The sequence below is a fragment of the Sebastes umbrosus genome, chromosome 14 (assembly GCF_015220745.1).
Source record: "Sebastes umbrosus isolate fSebUmb1 chromosome 14, fSebUmb1.pri, whole genome shotgun sequence".
NCBI classification, from domain to species: domain Eukaryota; kingdom Metazoa; phylum Chordata; class Actinopteri; order Perciformes; family Sebastidae; genus Sebastes; species Sebastes umbrosus.
Genome location: NC_051282.1, coordinates 28,150,081 through 28,170,076, shown reverse-complemented (window position 1 = coordinate 28,170,076; position 19,996 = coordinate 28,150,081). Strand labels below are relative to the sequence as shown.

Sequence of the window (19,996 nt, the reverse complement as noted above, 5' to 3'; positions counted from 1 at the left end):
ATGAGAGATCCGCTCTGCCTAAATTACAAGCTCCTTTGTGGCATCGCTGTCTCCATTTTCCTTCCCATACATTAGAATGGGCAAGGCTGCACAACGGAGTATTCACCGGGACTCACAGGGAGCAACGGGGACGACTGTACGTACAGTCGCACGGCTGATGAGACGGGACAGGAATGTTTGCTTTAGTAACAACGGCAACTGGAACTAATGTATTGTGTGATACAGTGAGGTTGTGGATCTGGCTTCTGGCCTAATGACTTCGTGGTCAACTGCACTGAATGGCTGCTGTGGCTGTCGGTGTTAAACAGACAGAAACGCTTTATAAAATACCACTTAAAGGAACAGTGTGATGTGGTGGTATCTAGCAGTGAGGTTGAGATTGCAACCAACTGAAGCCTCTCCCGTGTGCCAAGCGTGCAGGAGAGCTACAGTGGCTGATGCAAAAAAACACGAATGGCCCTCTCTAGAGCCAGTTGTTGTAAGAGTAGCATGGATCATGTGGTGCAAAGTCGGTGTGGAGAGTGTGTCTGTATGCGGTAAGTGAGTGGTGAAGCACCAGAGAGAGGGTGGCGGCGATGGGAGCGAGTAACCGGGGGAACCGGAGGGTGGGTGCTACGCTTCCACGGCGGCGCTGTTGGGCCGGGACGGCGTTATCAGCTGTAATCGCCGTATGAGAGCAGTGCAGAGTGGCGGCTGTGAGCTAGCCAATGGGGCACGCTCACATGCACTAAAAGGCATGCATGGCCGGCCTGGCTATGTCAACAAAGCACAGAGAGGCTATGATTACAACACACACACACACAAAGAGGAGAGAGTGACTTCATTCTCTGCTCAGGTAGATATTACTCCTCTATATCTTTACATAGCAAATAGTTGTTTGCTGTTTATTAATGCTCTGATATCGTATAGAGAACCTTTAACTTGAAGGCGTACGATACTGCTGCACAGTAGCAGACCGAAGCATTTGCAATCACATCTTTCTACAGCACCTCTAACTAAAGCTTAACCATAGTTTACTATGCAACGTGTGTGGGTGGAGGCAGCAGCCTTTTTTTTTTCATAACAACATCTCTGTTTTATGCTCGGCTAACAGATGCAGAAAAGCAGCAGACGAGGACAGGTAAAGCACCGATTCAAATTTCTGACTTCACTGCGTCTCTCTCTCTCAATGGCGTTAAAATTCAAAACAGGAGCATCTCTCAAACTCCCCAAAGATGTCTGACTTCCTTCAGCTTTGCATCCTCTCGCCTCTTCCAGGGTCCCTCCTCTCACATCTTGATTTTTTTCTTCACGCAAACACACATTTTTCTCTTCTTTCAACATCTTTTCTTTTTTTTTACAGCAAAGGCATGTTTGTTTTTCTGACAGGTGGCAGGAGGAAAAAAAAAAGAGCCTCCTCACCATTAGGACAGATGTCGGCTGCCTTTGAACAGTTATGTTGATCAAACCTTCCGTGAGGTTTTGGTCATTGACGGACTCCAGATGAGAGTGAGCAGTAAAGAAAAGAGGAAGGGAAACGTGGCGAGAAAAAAGAAGAAGTGTGCCACTGTTTCCCAGAGCAATGAAAAGGGACTTTGACTTTCAGGAGAAAAATCAGGTTTCATCTCCACAGCTCTTTTTAAAATGAGATTTTGTTTGTTCCTGATGAAGCGTGATTCTCTAGTTTTGAAGACTGCGAGGAGCGGCAGTCGTTTTCCCCTCCCAGTCATCTTAAAATGACAACATTTCATCTATATATAGTCTTTAGATTGTGGTTTTGACTTTCCCTTGCGTTTGGTACCGTCACATGGCGTGGTTTTTGACAGCTGCCAGCAGAAAGAAACAAGCCCTCAACACTTTCAACGTTCAAATGAAGTTTGTCACATCGTTGGGAAGCTTGATGTATGCTAATGAAGTTGGGGTGTGTGTGCTTGCGTGGGACAGGTTGGGGGGGGTGAGTAGTAGCTGCTGGAAAGACATTTTTTGATATAACCCCCTTGTTCCAAAGTGACAAAAACCTTGTCAGGAACAAGGGGGTACATCAAAAAATGACGCCACTCACAAAGTTTGCACCTCCACATCCACTGAGTTGGCACTCAGAGAGTTCACCAAGGAGCGATTTGAATTCAAAAACGCTTTGCTGCGAGAGGGGAAAAAAAGAAACCGCCTCACAAAAGTGAAAAAAAGGAAGGAGGAGATTAGAAGTGGCTACAGATCTTATTGAAGTTGTTAGAACTATGGGATGGATTGGTAGCTGCTGATGTAATGCGCCTCAACAAAAACAGCACACAGGAAAACGACTGACTACAGAACTTAAGTTCAACTCTTCTGCATTTTTATGTCTGCATCAATACTGAAAACAACTATTTTTTATTTTTTTTTGTTTTTACCAGGGTCCCGTGTTGCAGGAGAACACATCTCTGAAACTTGTACAGTTCACTGTGCCCGCTGTATCATTATGTATTTATACAAAGAGCCGTACTCTTCAACATTCTGCTCCTCTCTTCAAGGAGAATCGAACCACACAAGGAGCTGCTGATCCGCCATTTTAGAGTGGGGGAGCCTGCGAGGGCCCTGCGAGTGTGAGGCGAGCAACATCTGTGTGAAGTCTGGGCAGAAAGGCTGTTTTTGCATGTGAGGGATCGGATTACAAAGACAAGTCTTGGCAGATAAACTAGGGCAATATCAGTGTGAGGAGACTGAGAGTGGAGGTTTATTATCATACAGCTAAAAAAAACAAAAAACCAATGAACCGCCGTGCACCCAACAATGCAGATGCACATATGATAATACACTAATGCAAACAGTCACACACCAACCAAATACAAATATACAGTAGAGACGCTGTCTTCCTTTTGACATGCACTATGCACACTCACACACACACACACACACACACCTGACCTTAGGTGAGAGCAGGAATAAATATATGATTCAGACTGTCTGAGAAACGGGTGAGCTGTGCAAAGACGCTGTAAAGTTTTACTTTCTGCGTCTGTGAGTAAGCGAAGGTCCGCGTGACGTAAATTCCATCATCAGAAGGTGTATGCGAAGGCTCCATGCGGACATCCAGGTACCACCAATTTGGTGATGTGACGGTGAGGACATTTTCCCACCGGTTAATAAACTTGTGTTACCGATTACACCGGACATTTTACAAGAAAAGATGACAGTCAATATATGTAGCACGATCTTCAACGATGAATGGCTGTGTCTGATCTCTCCGGTTCAGCTTTTGCTACAGGGCCGCAAGTTTCCACAACGGCACACCGGCTGTGACCGCTCCGCGTCCTCCGCACGGCGACTACCTCACTAATGTTACGGCGCCCTAATAGCATTGAGTTTAAATCCAAAATATTGCCAAATAGGTGCTTTTGCTTTTCGCTTCGACACCAAATCCTCCGCCATCGTCAACTCTCTCGTCCTGTGGGTGAAATCTCAATCCAGCTACTCTGTGCTGAGATTCCGTACGGAGCAGACACTTTCACTTTCAGTTTGTAGCGTCCATCATTTGACTATAGAGGATGGGAATCATGGAGCATTCTGGGGCGCACTGCCAGTTTTGGAGAGTAGCGTACGGAGCTACGGTAGACAATCATCTGTCACCGGCTTATTCATCTGTTATTGCTGCTATTCATCGTTCATCCCCAGAAATGTATAAAGCAGTGCGAAAGACAAACACCCATATAAAGAGAAGCTGAGAGAGGCACAGGGTGGATATATTACAAAATTTAAGTGAGTTTATGATATCGATCCTTACGAATTAGGAGGATCTTGACAGCTTGCACCCATTACAATCACTGATGTGTTTTGTCGTTAGTGAACACCAGTCAGCAGTTCAAAATATGTAAATCTTTGGAGGCCAATGTCCAATTTACAAGCGGGTAGGTATATGACATTAAGATCTACAACGGTCACACTCCCATTTCCTATATATTGATGACACGGTGAACGATGAAGTAAATGGGTTTGATTTCTATAGGGGTGGTAGACGTACTACTGAAACAACACTCAGAAATTCCCATGACCAAGAAAATGAGCAAATATTGAAGTTCATTGCGCACATTTACACCAAGGACTTGATTGATTGAAGGCTAAAAAGACCTCCCTGGGACAAGCTGCGACTTCCTGTGACCAAACTGATGTGCAGGGGAAGCTACTGGATCTATAAAATGAACTCAATTGACTCATATGGTCTAAATGAAGAAATGAATCTGATTTCTATGTTGTTTTCTAGGAAATTTAATATAAACAGTGGCAAGAACCTGTCCATCCTGTGAGAGACCGCTATTAGCTGGACGCAGGCATTTCAAATGTCTACACTGCCTCTTCTCACTCTGATGAAGACTTCACTTTGCTGCACCTTATTAAAAAGCTCTTACTAGAACCGTGTGCTTCAGATCTCATCATTCCAGTTTCTGCCTCAGCTGTCTTATCTGTCGAGGCATCACTTTTAGCTTCGACTCGGCTGACGCGCAGAGATTCCTCCGTTCTTATCCGACTGTGGCACACTTCCTGTTTGTGTCTTTGCTGCCAACTTTTGGCGCAGCAAAACAATCTGCGATAGATTAGTGAAATGTGTTTTATGGCGGAGAATTAAGAACCGTACAAGTACGTACAATTGGTACCAAATGCTTAATCAAATTCTTAGCTTGTTTACCCGTTCCTCGCTTTGACGTACTGCCTGACTTAAATCATAATGTTGCTGATTTTATACCAGAACCAAGCATTTTTGGTATCACTACTAAAATCTGTATTTCTTACTGGCGCCAGTATCAAAACATTTCAACTATACGAGACTAAGCTCTATAGACCACAAGCAATAAGTGGGTTCTGAGTGATTGAATGTGCTAAATAAAAGCATAATTGATAACATGAAAGGACCAGTGTGTAACATTTAGGAGGATCTATTGGTAGAAATTGAATATAACATTCATAACTATGTTTTCTTTAGTGTATAATCACCTGAAACTAAGAATCGTTGTGTTTCGTTAGCTTAGAAAGGGTTGTTCATATCTATATAGGGAGCGGGTCCTCTTCACAGAGTCCGCCATGTTTCTACAGTAGCCCGTAACGAACAAACCAAACATTACCGGCCGCCGCCGTCTGACTTACGTTGCTCCTAAAGTAGTGTTATTATGGTAAGAATGGCCTCTGAGCGAGGCAAACAGCGTTACCGCGGTTTTGCACTCAGCGTCACATGTTTACGCAAGTCTTGGAAAGGGAGGAGTGAGCAGAGGGGTACTCAGTTGGTTGCAATCTGCAACCACACCACTAGATGCCGCCAAATCCTACACACTGCACAATATTTTGTTTTTTCAACACGTCATGAAACTTTGCACAGCTGAGCACTGTGGAAATCCAAATATGTGTTAACATCTGCAGAGCAGTGGAACAATATCATCTACCTGAAGTATACTTCATGGCTCCATGCTCCACCTTTCCTTTCACTATTAACACACACACACACACACACACACACACACACACACACACTGAGTATCTGAGGTCATGTGCAAGATGCTGAAAATGATCCTGAAAAATACAGGACTTCTCTCTTACTTTGTGTCACTTCCTTAACAACTATAAGTGGTTATAACATGAACAATATGCCATAGTGGTTGCTAGGGAACTTGTCCACGTGTTTGACTTTTAGAAACATAAAGATGAACTCTTCTCCTTGAGATAGAAATACCAGAGAGCAGGTACATTTCTTTCAGCATTTTTTGGCAACCTGTGGTAAAAACTCTTCACCGATACATCGACTGATTGTGTCTTCAGTGATGGATCGCGCAGTAAACAACACTAACAAAACACGTAAATGCAAAGCTGAGAAAGAGTAACTCAAACCCTTCACCAGACGACATGATCTGACAGTGCAGCCGGCGGGTTCAGGGGTCAGCTCCTCTTAAGTTATAGGAAACAACGTGCAGCGCCTCTGGGACTGGGTCAGTGACCAACGGCTCCTAAAAACCACTGACCCCTTCCCGCAGATTTATGACGGCCAGACACCGAGGTGTGTGACGAGTGTGTGAAGTGTGTACAAGGGTCAGTGGGCGGATCAGAGGGGGGGGACACGGGAGGATGAATGCCTTTGGTTGTACATACCAGGGTACAAAGAAGAGCCTCCTGTGTGAGTGTAGTCATTAGTGCTTTCTTCTCGGTGTGTGTCAAGGTCAAAACAGAGCCTTATTACAGGGCATTCTGGAGAGCAATGGGGAGTGTGTGTGCACACACAGAGGCTTCCCTCTGAACACAGGCGGTGGTGGCATTCCTGGCCCTAGGCGCTGGCTCTTGAAGCCAAATCTCAAGGAATTTGGGAAATGTGCGAGGGGGCATATCTGTGGCTCTGAACAGGAGAACGAGATGGTAGAGTGATGAAGGGAGGGCAGAAAGGAGCGAAGAATATATTTCTTTTTTGTCTTCTGTGGCCCCCTGGAGGGTCTAGTAAGGATGGCAACTGAGGGGGTGAGGGGGTAGGGACACCAGGTGATGATGGGGGAGCAGAGATGGGCGTTGAAGGGATTCAATTCCAACAAAAAAGGATCACACAAAGTCAAATAGAGGTGTGACGAAAAGGCTGAGGGCAGCAGGAGTGATGCAACAGTTAATGGTAAGGAGCAAATGATAAAAGAGATAGCGAGAGATGGAGAGGAAAAGGAGCGTCTGTATTACCTTCTCTCCAGTCTCCAGCTCTTTACTGAGCAGCTTCTTCTCTGAGCAGCGCAGCTGCCTCTGTAGACTTTCCACCTTCTCCTGCAGAGCCTGGGGGGGAGGGAGAGATAGTCAGCGTTGTCGGACGACTGACGGGAAAAAACAACAACAAACTCTCAGATCTGCGTGGAGTAACTGTCGCAAAGTGATATAATTTAGCTGGAAGGAAACATCTGAATGAGAGGCTGAGAAACTGAGAAAACAAGAGCGATCAGGTCGGACAGAGCCAGTGAGAGGATATTCAGGACAGAGAAAGGTAGACAGAAGGGACAGTGAAGAGAGATGCAGCCTGTGATTAGTCTTTGCGTGTTAAAAGGCTAATAATAAAGTCATGACAGTAATTACTGGCAAGCTGGCCTCATTAAGCCCAAACTCATTTCCAGACAAGGGCACACAGAGAGAGAGAGAGAGAGAGAGAGAGAGAGAGAGAGAGAGAGAGAGAGAGAGAGAGAGAGAGAGAGAGAGAGAGAGAGAGAGACTTGCTCACTCAGGGAATTAGCAAACTGCCGAGGCTTTTGTGAAGTTGCATTCCTTTAAGGATCATTATTTCTTTGGCGGTAATAAGAGAGATGTACTGTATCATTTAGTGGATAAGAACCTCCAAAATACCTGAGTTGATCAAATTTCCCCACAGGGCGCCAATAAAGAATTTAATCTATTTTGCTTTCTAAGATTCAGGAAAGAAAGAAAGAAAGAAAATGCTGTTATGTGTGTGTGGAGGACATTTTTCCCCTCTCTGCCTGTAAGTGATAGCAGTGGAAAGAAAGGCGCAGTTCCTGCATGCGACGCAGAACCAGATGTTTTGAGTGCACATGTGGACACTTCGTCTTTGATTAGTCTGCATGAAAAGCAGAGAGGGCGATGTGTGCACGCACGCACACCTGAACATAAAACACACACACACATAGCCTTCTACAAGTGTATGGCTAGCATCAATATTCTCGGTGCGTCTCCCCGGTGGGGTTGAGTGAGCGGGCCAGGTGTTGCCTTGTCGATTCTCAGAGCCGATGGAAACACAGTGCAGGTGATAGGCATGACCGGCCTGATCTACAACCCACCACACTGACATAAATCACACACAGACTGCGTTAGGCTTCAGGGCCTGGTTGAACTTCTGGGTAGCAATTCTCTGAGAACTACTGACTAAAAAGGAAGTTGAAAGCTTTGTTGTTGGATTGTTAGATGCAGTAGATCTCACGGTAGCTGAAATTGATGGAAAATTCACCTTATTTTCTCCCTTTTTTGACATTTAATTTCTTTCTTTTAACAGGATTGCACCACAGTGTGAACCCGCACCCGAACTATGGAGGACAAACCCTGCATAAATTAAATAAATAAATTAATAAATGACTAGATAGATAAATAAATATGCCATTAAATGTACCAAAAATAATATTTAGGCATTAATTAATGTATAAAATGTGACATAAATTGATATTTCTGTTTTAATTTGCTTCTATAAAACAATAAATAAATAAATAAATTAGGGCTGTCAATCGATTCAAATATTTGTGATGTATCGTATGATTGTCCAGTTTTTATACCCATAGAACCCATTTTCATTCACATATCTTGAGGTCAGAGATCACCCTTTGAAAATGACCATGCCAGTTTATCCTCGCCAAAATTTAGCATTAGTTTGGAGCGTTATTTAACCCCCTTCCCGACAAGCTAGTATGACATGGTCAGTTTGACAGCCCTAAAGTAAATAAAAGGGAAAATTAAATAGAAGAGTAGATAGATACTGTAGATAGGGGGATTAATACAAAGGTTAATAAACAAAGAAATATCAATATTTGTCATATTTTATCAATTAGCAAATGCCTACATGTATTTTTAATATTAATTATAGTATATTTAATGGCAAATCTATTTATCAAGTCATTTATTTAATCATTTTTGATTGTGGCAGGTTCCGTCCTCCATACTGAACTGCACAGATGCAGATAAAATCATCTTTCTAATGGACCTCTTTCCTTTGCAGTGGCTAATTTGAACGCCTGGCAGATGGATTCCTGGACCAACACGCATTACTAGACTATTATGATTCAGCAGCATGTCGAGGTCAGTTTTTTAGCTCTGCGGCATGAAAGGCAGCTGGTTTTTCCAGCGCGTTGATCCTATTAATCAGGGTATTTCTTAGCCAGTCACGATCCCATCACAGCCCACATCTCCATCCAGTGCAGCCCCCTTGCCTTCGATTTCATCATTTCATTTTGTTTATTGGTGAATCAAAAGGCTCGACGACACTGGAAAAGCATTTTTTAGTGGCGTTTTTTTTAACCAGTTTTTATGATTCTAGTGAGTGTGAGATTTCTTCCTTTTTCTTTTTCCTTCTCTGAATCGAAGGTCAAATGATCTAAATTGCCAGAATGAGTTGTAGAGATTGTTGATTTCTGATATTAAGAGTGTTTCTTGCTGGATGCCAGTGGATTATCTGGTGATTCATACCTTTCCTTCCTCCACATTTCCCCATTGTGACCCTAACCTCACCTACGTCTATCCTTCAAAGGCAGCAGTACGGCTGACAAAGACGACCCTGACAACCCCCCCCCTTTTCTAAACCCACTTCTGATTCCCCGCACTGTGACACAGCATTTCTGGACCAGGTCTTCTGGGAAGTAAGGCTGACTTAGTGGGCCTCACTGGTGACGCGTTCGTCTCTTTCATGTGGGTTCTGTATCTGATGTGCTCAAAACAACTCTGAAGGGGAAGAAGTTCAACGCGTGTCACTTCATTAATAGAATCATATGGGATGATTCTGCTGATGAATAAAAGCGCTTTGTGAGTCAGAAAGGGTCACGGAAATATCTCGTCTTCATCGCCGTCGGACATAATGGTCTTATTATACTGCATTGAGGCACGGAGCAACAGATATCACACTGACTCTGGCAGACACAAATATTAATTCAAGAAAAAAAAGGACTACTCAAAACAATAAAGTTGACAACGTAAACGCCGGTGAACACCTGCACACTCCTGAGGCAGTTTGAATACCAGTGTCAGAGTTAGACTTTAAAGGGCGGGTCCCTATGTGTTCTGTTCAGGTTTCTTCTTCAAATGGAAACGCCCACTCAGCCGTTGCAAAAAGCAGCTAATCAATAAGGTTATGAATTGGAAAATGAATTTCTTGCTGAAAATGCGTGGGAATACTGACAGCTGAAATTAATTACTGAAAATACGGAACTGAATTGTAAAACTGACGGAGTTGAAAGCTGAACTGGATGACCCCAAAAAAAGCTAAGAGCTGAAATACATTGCAAGAAAAGCAGGAAGCTAAACTGTAATACTGTCAAAGGTGAAATGAATGAACTTGTTAGACAGAAAGTAGTTTTTGGCTGGAACAAACCTTAAAATTATAAGTTGTTAGAAAGAAAGTAGTATTTTGGGTGGAATGAAGCTTTAAAACTGTAAGTCGTTAGACAGAAAGAAGTAATATTTTGGCAGAATGAACCTTTAAAGCAATAAGTCGTTTGACAGAAAGTAGTATTTTTGCGGAATGAACCTTTAAAACAATAAGTCGTTAGACAGAAAGTAGTATTTTGGCTGGAGCAAACCTTTAAAACTATAAGTGCTTGGACAGAAAGTAGTACTTTGGGTGGAATGAAGCTTTAAAACTGTAAGTCATTAGACAGAAAGAAGTAATATTTTGGCAGAATGAACCTTTAAAGCAATAAGTCGTTTGACAGAAAGTAGTATTTTTGCGGAATGAACCTTTAAAACAATAAGTCGTTAGACAGAAAGTAGTATTTTGGCTGGAGCAAACCTTTAAAACTATAAGTGCTTGGACAGAAAGTAGTACTTTGGGTGGAATGAAGCTTTAAAACTGTAAGTCATTAGACAGAAAGAAGTAATATTTTGGCAGAATGAACCTTTAAAGCAATAAGTCGTTTGACAGAAAGTAGTATTTTGGCTGAATGAACCTTTAATGCTGAATCAGCATTCCCACAATAATGTGAATGGTAGCACTAGTTAAGTCAAAGTTAGCTGTGCTAAGTTTGTAAATAACTGAAAGGGTTAGTTTGGAGTTTTTGAAGTGGGGTTGTATGTATACTCCCGCGTTCTGCACGGTAAAATGTCTGTTTTGTGAATTGAGTCTGGTCTGGTCTTGAATATATTGCAATATAACGGCTTCAGTTACTGTCGGAAAGGGCGCTCTGACGGCGAAGTAAAGCGGCTGTGGACCGGAGCAGCAGAAAAATGCATTTTAGCCATCTAAAAGAAAAGTGTACGCTATATTTAGAATATTTTCACTGCTTTACCTCGCCGTCAGACAGCCCTTTTCTGATTGGGGGGACTGAAGCAGTTATATTGCGGTCTTCAAGACCAGACCAGACTCTATCATTTTAGCTCGAGGAACACAGCAGTTTGCTGGTCTACCGCTGCATCGATCGGTTAGTTTGTGTTATTGTGTGACTTTCGGCTCTGAACTAACGTAGCGTCCACACAGCAGTACATTGCTCCTGTCTGCTTCTCCAAACAGGGAGCGTGCCGACCGCCATCTAACTTACTGTATGTAACGTTACTACACTGACTACGATGTATATATACCGTAAATGCAGCAGCAGCATCATCCAGAAACATACGTCAGGCCACGTGGGAAAGGTTTTAGAAGGACTTAGAAGGCATTTTGATGCTAAAACATGCATACGTTGACCAAAATGTTCGGATTTGAATTCATAAGGAACACCACTGGGAAGCTACAGGATGATATAAAAACCTAAAAAAACTAGAATAATGGACCCACCCTTTAATCCAATCTCAGATGATCATGAATTTGTAAATATGGCTGACATATACAGTCATTTCTCAAAGCATTTATGAGTAATAATGAGAGGCTCTTTATCATTGATCCCTCATTTTCTCAGTCTGTCTTAAATCTGTACTGTATACACATGTAAACACAAGATGCTGGCTGTTTCTATGGTATTTAGTGTGTGAAAGTGTGTGAACGGCCGTGTGTAGAGTGATCCTGCTAAAGTGTCTCCAGATGCTCTGGGCGATATGGTCTTTATCAGTCATGCAGACTGGGATCATTGTGAACAGGCCAGGAAGAGGGGGGGAAATTAGAGTTCCTTAGGGAGAGATGGAGGGATGGGGGTGTGGAGGAGAGAAGGTGCAGAATGAAAGAGAAAGGTGCATGAAAAAGTAAACAAAATGCAAAGCCTGGGAAGATAAGAGAGGAGGAGGAGTATGTCAGGAAGAGAAGAAGAGAAAGCTCAGAGAGGTGAGACAGTGAGATACTGAGGAAGACGGGAGGGACGTGAAGGAGAGAAACACGTGGCCGGAGTGAAGAGATGGTCCCACAGTCGGGGAGCTTGAAGGCCTCTCTCACCTCTCCTCCATCAGCAATGTGCCTCTGCCTTTCATTCCAAACTTTGGCTCAAAGGATTAGCGAGGCACACGCGCACGCAAGCAGCCAACAAACACACCGCTCAGAGCGATCCATGCAGGTGTAGGCATGCATTAATATTAACAGCAAAAGTTCTGAAAAATGCGAGTGCTACACTCAGTCGAATTAGTGTGCAATCCCAGTGTTAGTACACACACACAAACACACACGCAGGCGCACAGACACACCGATGCCTGAGTCATCTTTCCTGGGTGGTCCTCCTGCGCAGATAAGGCAAGCATGTTTCCCTAGGGTGAAGTAAAAGCAACAGAGGGCAGGGAAAAAAAAGCAAAGAAGAAAGAAGGGAGGGAATAGTGGGAGGAGGAAAAAAGGCCAGGGGCCTCTTTAAACTTGGTGTTTTGTTAGGAGCCGAGCTGCTCTTCATGTGCGGCGGGGCCTTCTATTTGCAGCGTGCTGTCAGAAGTTTCTCCCAAAGTCTGGATTAAAGAGATCCTCTAATGACACTGAGGCTGGACGACTTCAGACAGCAGCGAAAAACCTCACACTGCACCGCCTCCAGCCAAGGACGCACACACACACACACACACACACACACACACACACACACTCACTGACAAGCAAAAGGGTAAGAACAGATACGTACACAAGGGGCACGAAGCACACAGACATATAAGCAAAGACACAGTATGTGGACTGCGCCCACACACACACACACCAGTTTTAGTAGAACAAGGCGGTGTGTGCATGTACGTCTACTGATCTAATAGTAAATAATAAAAGAGGTGCTAACCTCAAGGAGAGGTGGATGGCCAGAGAGATGAGCACAGACTCTCTTTTATCTGCACTTTTATCAAAGGATTGAGGGAAAGGTAAAGAAGTGAGTGTAAGAGAGAAACTGTAGGAGGAGGAGGAGGAGGAGAGAGGTCTCCCTCCTGAGGTGTTAGAGAAGTGAAACTTCTGCTTTTGCTTTGCTGTCTGCGTGTACGAATAAAAAGATGTGGTTTAGCAAGTCGACCAGGACAGCCCCTCTGAAAGATACCGCAGATATTAGTATGAATCGACTTGCTTTCAGTGCTTTGATGCGTTTCAGCACTTCAGCAGTGAGAGGATACGGTGATGGCGGCAGCAGCAAAACTCTCCCGAACGGCAAACAGAACAGTTATCTCGTCTACTGCAATATGCACACACGTCGGCACGGTTACGGAGGCGCCTTTCCTAGTACTGATGAAAATAGTAAGACAATTGCCGCGGTAATGAAGACATGTTGCAACCGAGCTATGCCCACGGGGGGAACACACTGTTCTCTATCTTTTCCGTCTCTGTCTCTTTCAGCTGCTGTGAGCTACAGTAGAAAGAGAATAGGAAACAACTCTGAAATATGCACCATATGCCCTGTGTGTACTTGTGTGGGCTCACATACATATATTCTGTTTATCAAATAGCGTGGCATTTAATGGATGTAAAGTTCAGCAAAACTTGCAAATGCAATTTAGCAGCCTAAAAACTCTCGTCTTTAAAAATAAAATATAAAACACAGATCCCGGTTTTATTTCAGGATTGAATGTTCAGGTTGTTAACAGAAAGGAAGTCACTGATGTCACACGAGTTGCCACGAATAATAGCAGGCAACAACAACATGTCTCCATATACAACACATCTTGCTGGGAATATTTTACTGTATTAGAGAGTCGTGCAACCTGTTGACTGCTGCCTGCATTAAAGTGTAATTTACATCACAAAAATCAAAAAAAGTGGTTACAGTATATAAACCTGTGAATGAGTCACTTTAGAGAGCTGAAGCCAACTCTGCAGCTTTATGCAAATTTCATCAGTTTTAGCTCATTCTTTGGTTTTCTAGCCGCCTTTCTGTAAACTGTTGAGTCTCACTGCTCTCATTAGGCCCCAATATCAAACTGTAGGATGGTGACACGCCATAGCAACTTGATAAGACAATAGTATGTCAGGGTTGTGTTTCTTAGCGTAGCTTTAAAGGTGCTAAATTCAAAATTGAGAGCATTTCTATCGCCTGCACACGGCTCTCAACATGGCGACTGCTGAGCTGGTGGCTAACGGTGCTAACAGTGCAAACAACGGCAACACTACTGACAGAGCTAACAGTGTTTACCTGAGGAGGAACCGGAGGGTGGGTACTTCCACAACAACGCCATCGGTTGCGTTATCAGCTGAAACCGCCGTATGAGCATAGTGCAGAGCAACGGCGGCCGTGAGCTAGCCAGTCAGGCACGCTCACATGCACTAAAGGCCTTGACACACCGAGCCAACGGTCGGCCGTCGGACAATTTTGGGCTGTCGGTGAGCATCTTTCGCTCATCGTCACCTCTTATCTGCCCGTGTCTGAGGTTTTTCGGTCGACTCAGCTCGTCGGTGAGAGAATTCGCTCTGATTGGCGGTTCAGGATAAGCGAATCAGTGCAAAAGAAGAGAAACGGAAGTGAGGAAAAGCAAGCCAACGAGTAAAGTCAAGAGGAGATTTCATCTCCATCTCATCTGATCATTCCAATACACGGATGTTTTCATGAAGCTAAGTGGTGAGTGAGAGTGGTGTGAAAATGGTCGGCAAGGCTGCTTTGTTTCATGTACGTGTCATAACAACAGCTTGTATATCTGCCGTCCTCGGTTTTTTCCAGTTTCCTTTTTTGAACGACGAATACAGGCTAACGGCGCCTGCTGGTGTGGAGAGTTATTTTCTCTCACGCAGGCTCAGGACGTACGTGGTAGTTGGCCGTTGGCTGTAGTCTTTGCGGTGTGTTCGAGTGCAGCTCTTTGGCCGAGACAAAGGCGACGTGAGGTGACGCAACAGGCGGCCTTCGTCGTCGCTAGTTCTTTGAAGTCGTTTTGGTGTGTCTGGACCTTAACAAGAACTAAAAGCACTTGCAAGCACAGAGAAAGCTCGGATTACAACACACACACACAGAGGGTAGCCATTACTCCACTATATCTTTACACAGCAAAGAGTTGTTTGATCCTACATTAATGCTCTGAATATCGTATAGAGCACCTTTAACTACAGTACTATTAATGTACCACTTCTGTCCGACCTCCACAGCCTGGATGTGAAACTGCTTTGTGGAGTAAAAACCCATCAGAAATGATACACTAGTTTATGATTTAAACCATCAAACTCTATGATTCTTTGCGTTGTAATCAGAAGAAATAACAACAAACACACAATACTGTAACAGTGGAATTTCAGCAAGGTAACGTAGCACAAAGCTAGCAAGTGATATGAGGAATTGAGGCTCACTGTTGGCCCTGTGTATGCAGACGATAATGCGATTGAAACATGAGGATTTAATAATAATGGAGATTTAGGAAAATAAAGTTGATTGAGAAGTTGAGAAAATTTTATTGAAAAATTCAAGTTTTGTATATTATAACCTTTATTTTAATACCATTTGCTGACTATATTTTCAACACAATCAGTTCCATAGGATCTGATTTCTTGGAGAAAGCGCTTAAATAGTGAAATCTGTTGCATTAATTACAGTGTTATATACACGTTTACAAGTGAGGTGCCATCGCAGCTTGTCTATACTTCTGCCTACAGCCCGGGAAGCACAAGACATTATGCCGTCACGGTTGCTTTGTACTTCAGCATTAGGCCTGTGGTTTAATGAGTACTTTCCGTTTGTTGTCCGAGAACGGAGCATGGTCTCTATGAGCTGTTTTACTTCCCACGTTCCCTAGTTGCATCCTGGAATGTTATCTCTCTCCTACTTCCACCTCCTCTGATATGCGGATCAAACACTGCCGGGAATCTGCCCACAGCCGGGAAAGTCATCAATCAGCCAACGCCAGGCACACATGTAGAGCTGTACACACACACCAACATATACATGGACATGAAGGCAGATGGGTTCTCACAACACAGATACATAAAGAGAGTCAGAGAGTGAAAGAGAAAGAGAGAGAAACTTGCCTTCACATAATAGATATACAGATCCAAGGTGAGACATTTCTAGCGGACACCAATGCTAATATAAAGGAGAAAACAGGCCTGAACTGGAGGTTGGAGTGAAGCCTCACTGACAGCACCGCAGTCTCCTCACTCCTTTTAAGATTTAAGACCACAATGGCCACATAAGCCCCTTATGGACTGAACCCAGGATTCTACAAAATAGTTATCATTTTAGCTATAACTGAGCAAACACACTGACTTTGGGAATTACACTAGACCAGTGGTTATCAACCTATTTTCCTTGAAGCTCCCCCTACTTGTATCTAAGAAAAGCTGAGGCCCTCGCTCCATATTTCTTGACGTCATCTCCCTTAAAAAATTTACAAATCATTGAACAAAGTCCTCAATCTGAATAAGGTGATTCAGTGTGGCTAAACGTCAACAAATATGGACTGAAGCAGAATATTTCATTAGATAAAAACATGATGTGAATTTTAAAATGATTACATCTATCTATTTTATTATATATTCAAAACATTTTGACTTTACAACGCTCTGGAGTTATTGGAAATGTTTGGATCAAACAAGTCTGAAACAATCCTATGCAGCCGCCACTGGAATCTAATTCTACAAATAGTATGATACTAATAATATCAGTGTAGCCTATAGTGTGAACTTTATCTGCAAGTGCCTTTCTTTAAGGTGGCTAAAATATGTTTTTCTGCCGTCCCCATCCGCAGCAGTACATTGCTTTGCTGTGGTGTTGGTGCTCCTTTCTGTTTCTCGATGCTGGAGGCGTGCCGACCGTCATCTGCTGAAGGTAATACACCTACTATGAATGAGTACCTCATACAACCCCACTTCAAAACACCTGAACTATCCCTTTAATACGCCAGAGGCACTGTTTTGGTTTATTGGACAGGCAAACCAAAGATTTGTCTTAAGGTTAAAACAGTCTGCACAGAGACTGAAGTGTTGATTCTCAGTGAGATTGGTAGTAATACTCCATCCATTTGATTCAATGTTAATATTGGAAACATGTCTTAATTCACCTTTAAGTAAAAAATGAACAGTGAAAGTAGGAATTCATGCCCACACACACACACACACACACACACACACACAGAAAAAAAGAAAGTGGCAGAAACACAGATGGTTTAAACTTCAGTAAACAAATGCGCAGTTCAAGGTTGACACGGAGAACATGGACATGTGTTGAAGGACATGGACAGACACACGAACAGAGAAGACAAACGCACACACGCACACATGCACACACACACACACACACAACAATTGAAGCAGCTCTTTGCTTCTGCAACAGAGGGTATCCAGCACACCTGTTCTTGATCCACTGCTGCCATTCCTTCCCACAGGCAAAGTCATCCTTTCAACCCCCTCAGAAACTAATGCATATATAACACCAGAACTACAGACAAACTGCAGCTGCTACAACTAGCCCCCCTTGAATGTGTGCATGTTTGTGTGGCCGTGTGTGTGTGTGTGTGCGCGCGCACACAGGAGCCTTCGTTACTGGTATGCATGCATAAAAACAAAAGAGATCACATGGACTCCATCTAAATTTGACAAAGAAATGCACACCCCACACTGTCAAACGTGTACAAAGAACAGTGCACCTCATATATTCACTGTCATCCTCAAACAGAGTGAGACAATGGTCACTGTTGCATTATGTAATGTGTCTGCTGTCACTTCACCCAGAGGACACTATAACAGGACCTTCTCTTTGACTAGAAGTTACTGCATGATGGGCCTGGATCAAAAAAGTCCTATGTGTGTGTGTGTGTGTGTGTGTGTGTGTGTGTGTGTGTGTGTGTGGGTATGTGTGTGAAAACATTGAGCGTATGTGGGTGTATGTTAGAGAATGCAACACTACTGAAAGAGACAAGGGCACTAACTCAAAGCTGTGTTTGTGTGCAAGTTTGAGGCGAAGATAGATAAAGACTTGGTGGGAAAAATGGGCGAGAGAGAGAGATAGCATATGTAGGCCTATGTATAAGAATGAGACATAACACGCTCAGTTGTGTGTGTGTGCGTGCGAGCTCGTGTGCGCGCGCATGGCGGCATTCGGCAGGCAGAAAGACAGGAAGCACTGCTGTGGGGAGCAGGAACAGCGGTGCTGATCAAAGCCCAGGCGGGTGACACTATGGGCGGAGTGCCATTGTTTATTCACCAGCCACCTCTCCCTTTTGGCAGGGCGAGGTGAGCATGTGTGCTTGTGTATGTGTGCGGAGAGACAGCAGAGTTTGAGACAGAAAGAGTTCGAAGATACAGAGTTGGAGAGAGAGAGAGAGAGAGAGAGAGAGAGAGAGAGAGAGAGACAAGGCCTGTGTGTGTGTGTGTGTGTGTGTGTCTTTGTACCTTTCTCTTGGCAGGCTAATGTGGGCTTGAGTTCTCTCAGATTTGGCAGCTGCACATTTCAGGCGAAAACACTGCCTGTGCACACGGCCACACAAGCACACATCATGTGCTAAAGTAATCCCAATAACCTCGAGATTAAACTTCACATTCACCTCAACCCCCCGCGTCTCATCAAAGAACAAAATAAAAAACATCCACAAATGGAGACACTTTACCAGGATAGCACATGTAGGGAAACAGATGACATCAGGAAGGTGAATAATCCTCTCACCCAAACGCTGGCTGCGTCCCAATGCGCTACACTGGCTTCCTCTATATTGGTTCCCATTCCCCTTTACCTGATATGAATAGACTGGACACATGAAAGCAAATACAACGCTTTCATCTTGCTTTCACCTTCCACAGTCCTTTGACACCGGCCTGGTTCCAGTGCATTAAAACTGCCCACTCCTGCCTTGCCCACTATGAGATAATTGGTAGCCTAAATATAACTGACTCTGTGTGAGAGATCATTCACAGGAAACAAAGACAGGAAGTAAGGTGAAACATTGGAAGGGTAATTTACATAACCTCAGCTTCTCTTTATTTACTATCCAAAGTGTGACACCGCAACTTCCTGTTCCTGATGGACGGATGTGTTTACGTTTAGTCCACATAGCATATTGTTGAATCTCACAACCATTCAATCTGTATATGAACCATAGATATCAGAAGTGGACGTAGTCACCGTGACGTCACCCATTGGTTTGTGGACTGCCGTTTTGAAGCCTCGAGTTTGGCATTTTGGCTGTCGCCATCTTGGTTATTTGCAACCAGAAGTGACACGAGAGGGTGGAGCTCTTTGGAGGCACACTGCGAAAGAGTTAAAGTTGTAAGACGAAAACACGGAGAACTCCCAGACCGGACAACGCCGTGGTAGCGACCTGTCAATCACAAGGTTAGCCACGCTCTAAAGCATCCCCTGCTTTATGGTCTATCTGACTCTAAATGGGACCATAATTTACTAAATGAACATCATGCTGTATTGAAGAAGAAACTAGAGATTGAGACCATAAACTCATGTTTATAATGTTAACTGAGGTAATAAATCAAGTGAGAAGTAGGCTCATTTTCTCATAGACTTCTATACAATCAGACTTCTTTTTGCAACCAGAGGAGTCGCCCCCTGCTGGCTGTTAGAGAGAATGCAAGTTTAAGGCACTTCTGCATCGGCTTCACTTTTCAGACCCGGAGGTTGCCCTCTGATATGAACCAAAAAAAAACAAACAATGAGCTAAAAGTGGCTAAAACCTGCAGAGCTGGGTTCATCGGTACAAGAAGCCCCTTCACATAAAAAAAAGATCTTTCTTTCAATGTTATTATAAAAAAAAAAAACTTGTATAAGTTCACCTCAGAAAGCCAAAACAGAAAAGCTACTTGGTGCCCTACAATCGGGCATCGCACTAACCAGCCTGTGCACTTCACGTCTGCAATGTTTTGCGACACACACTTTTTGATATTTAGTCTATTTCCTGTGCTGCAGGGATGACGTTTTTGTGTAGGCCAACCAGGAAGTTAGCATCGCCCTGGTTCCCCTCGACAAGAAGCCAATAGGATCTATCCATTGGGTTTTGGATTATTGCAGAAAATAAGCTCTGTGGCAAACAAACG

General features: G+C 43.6%; 1 protein-coding gene across 2 annotated transcripts in view; it reads right to left on the bottom strand.

Moving 5' to 3' along the window:
• cep112 (centrosomal protein 112) overlaps window positions 1-19,996 on the bottom strand; it is a 148,976-nt gene that overhangs the window by 18,375 nt on the left and 110,605 nt on the right. For both annotated transcript variants that reach the window (XR_005209821.1, XM_037791753.1), the window contains exon 24: window positions 6,655-6,744. Coding sequence is in view for 1 of the 2 variants with exons in the window: in XM_037791753.1 (XP_037647681.1) it covers window positions 6,655-6,744 (90 nt within the window). In the remaining variant the exon portion in view is untranslated. The remainder of the gene's footprint in view (window positions 1-6,654; window positions 6,745-19,996) is intronic.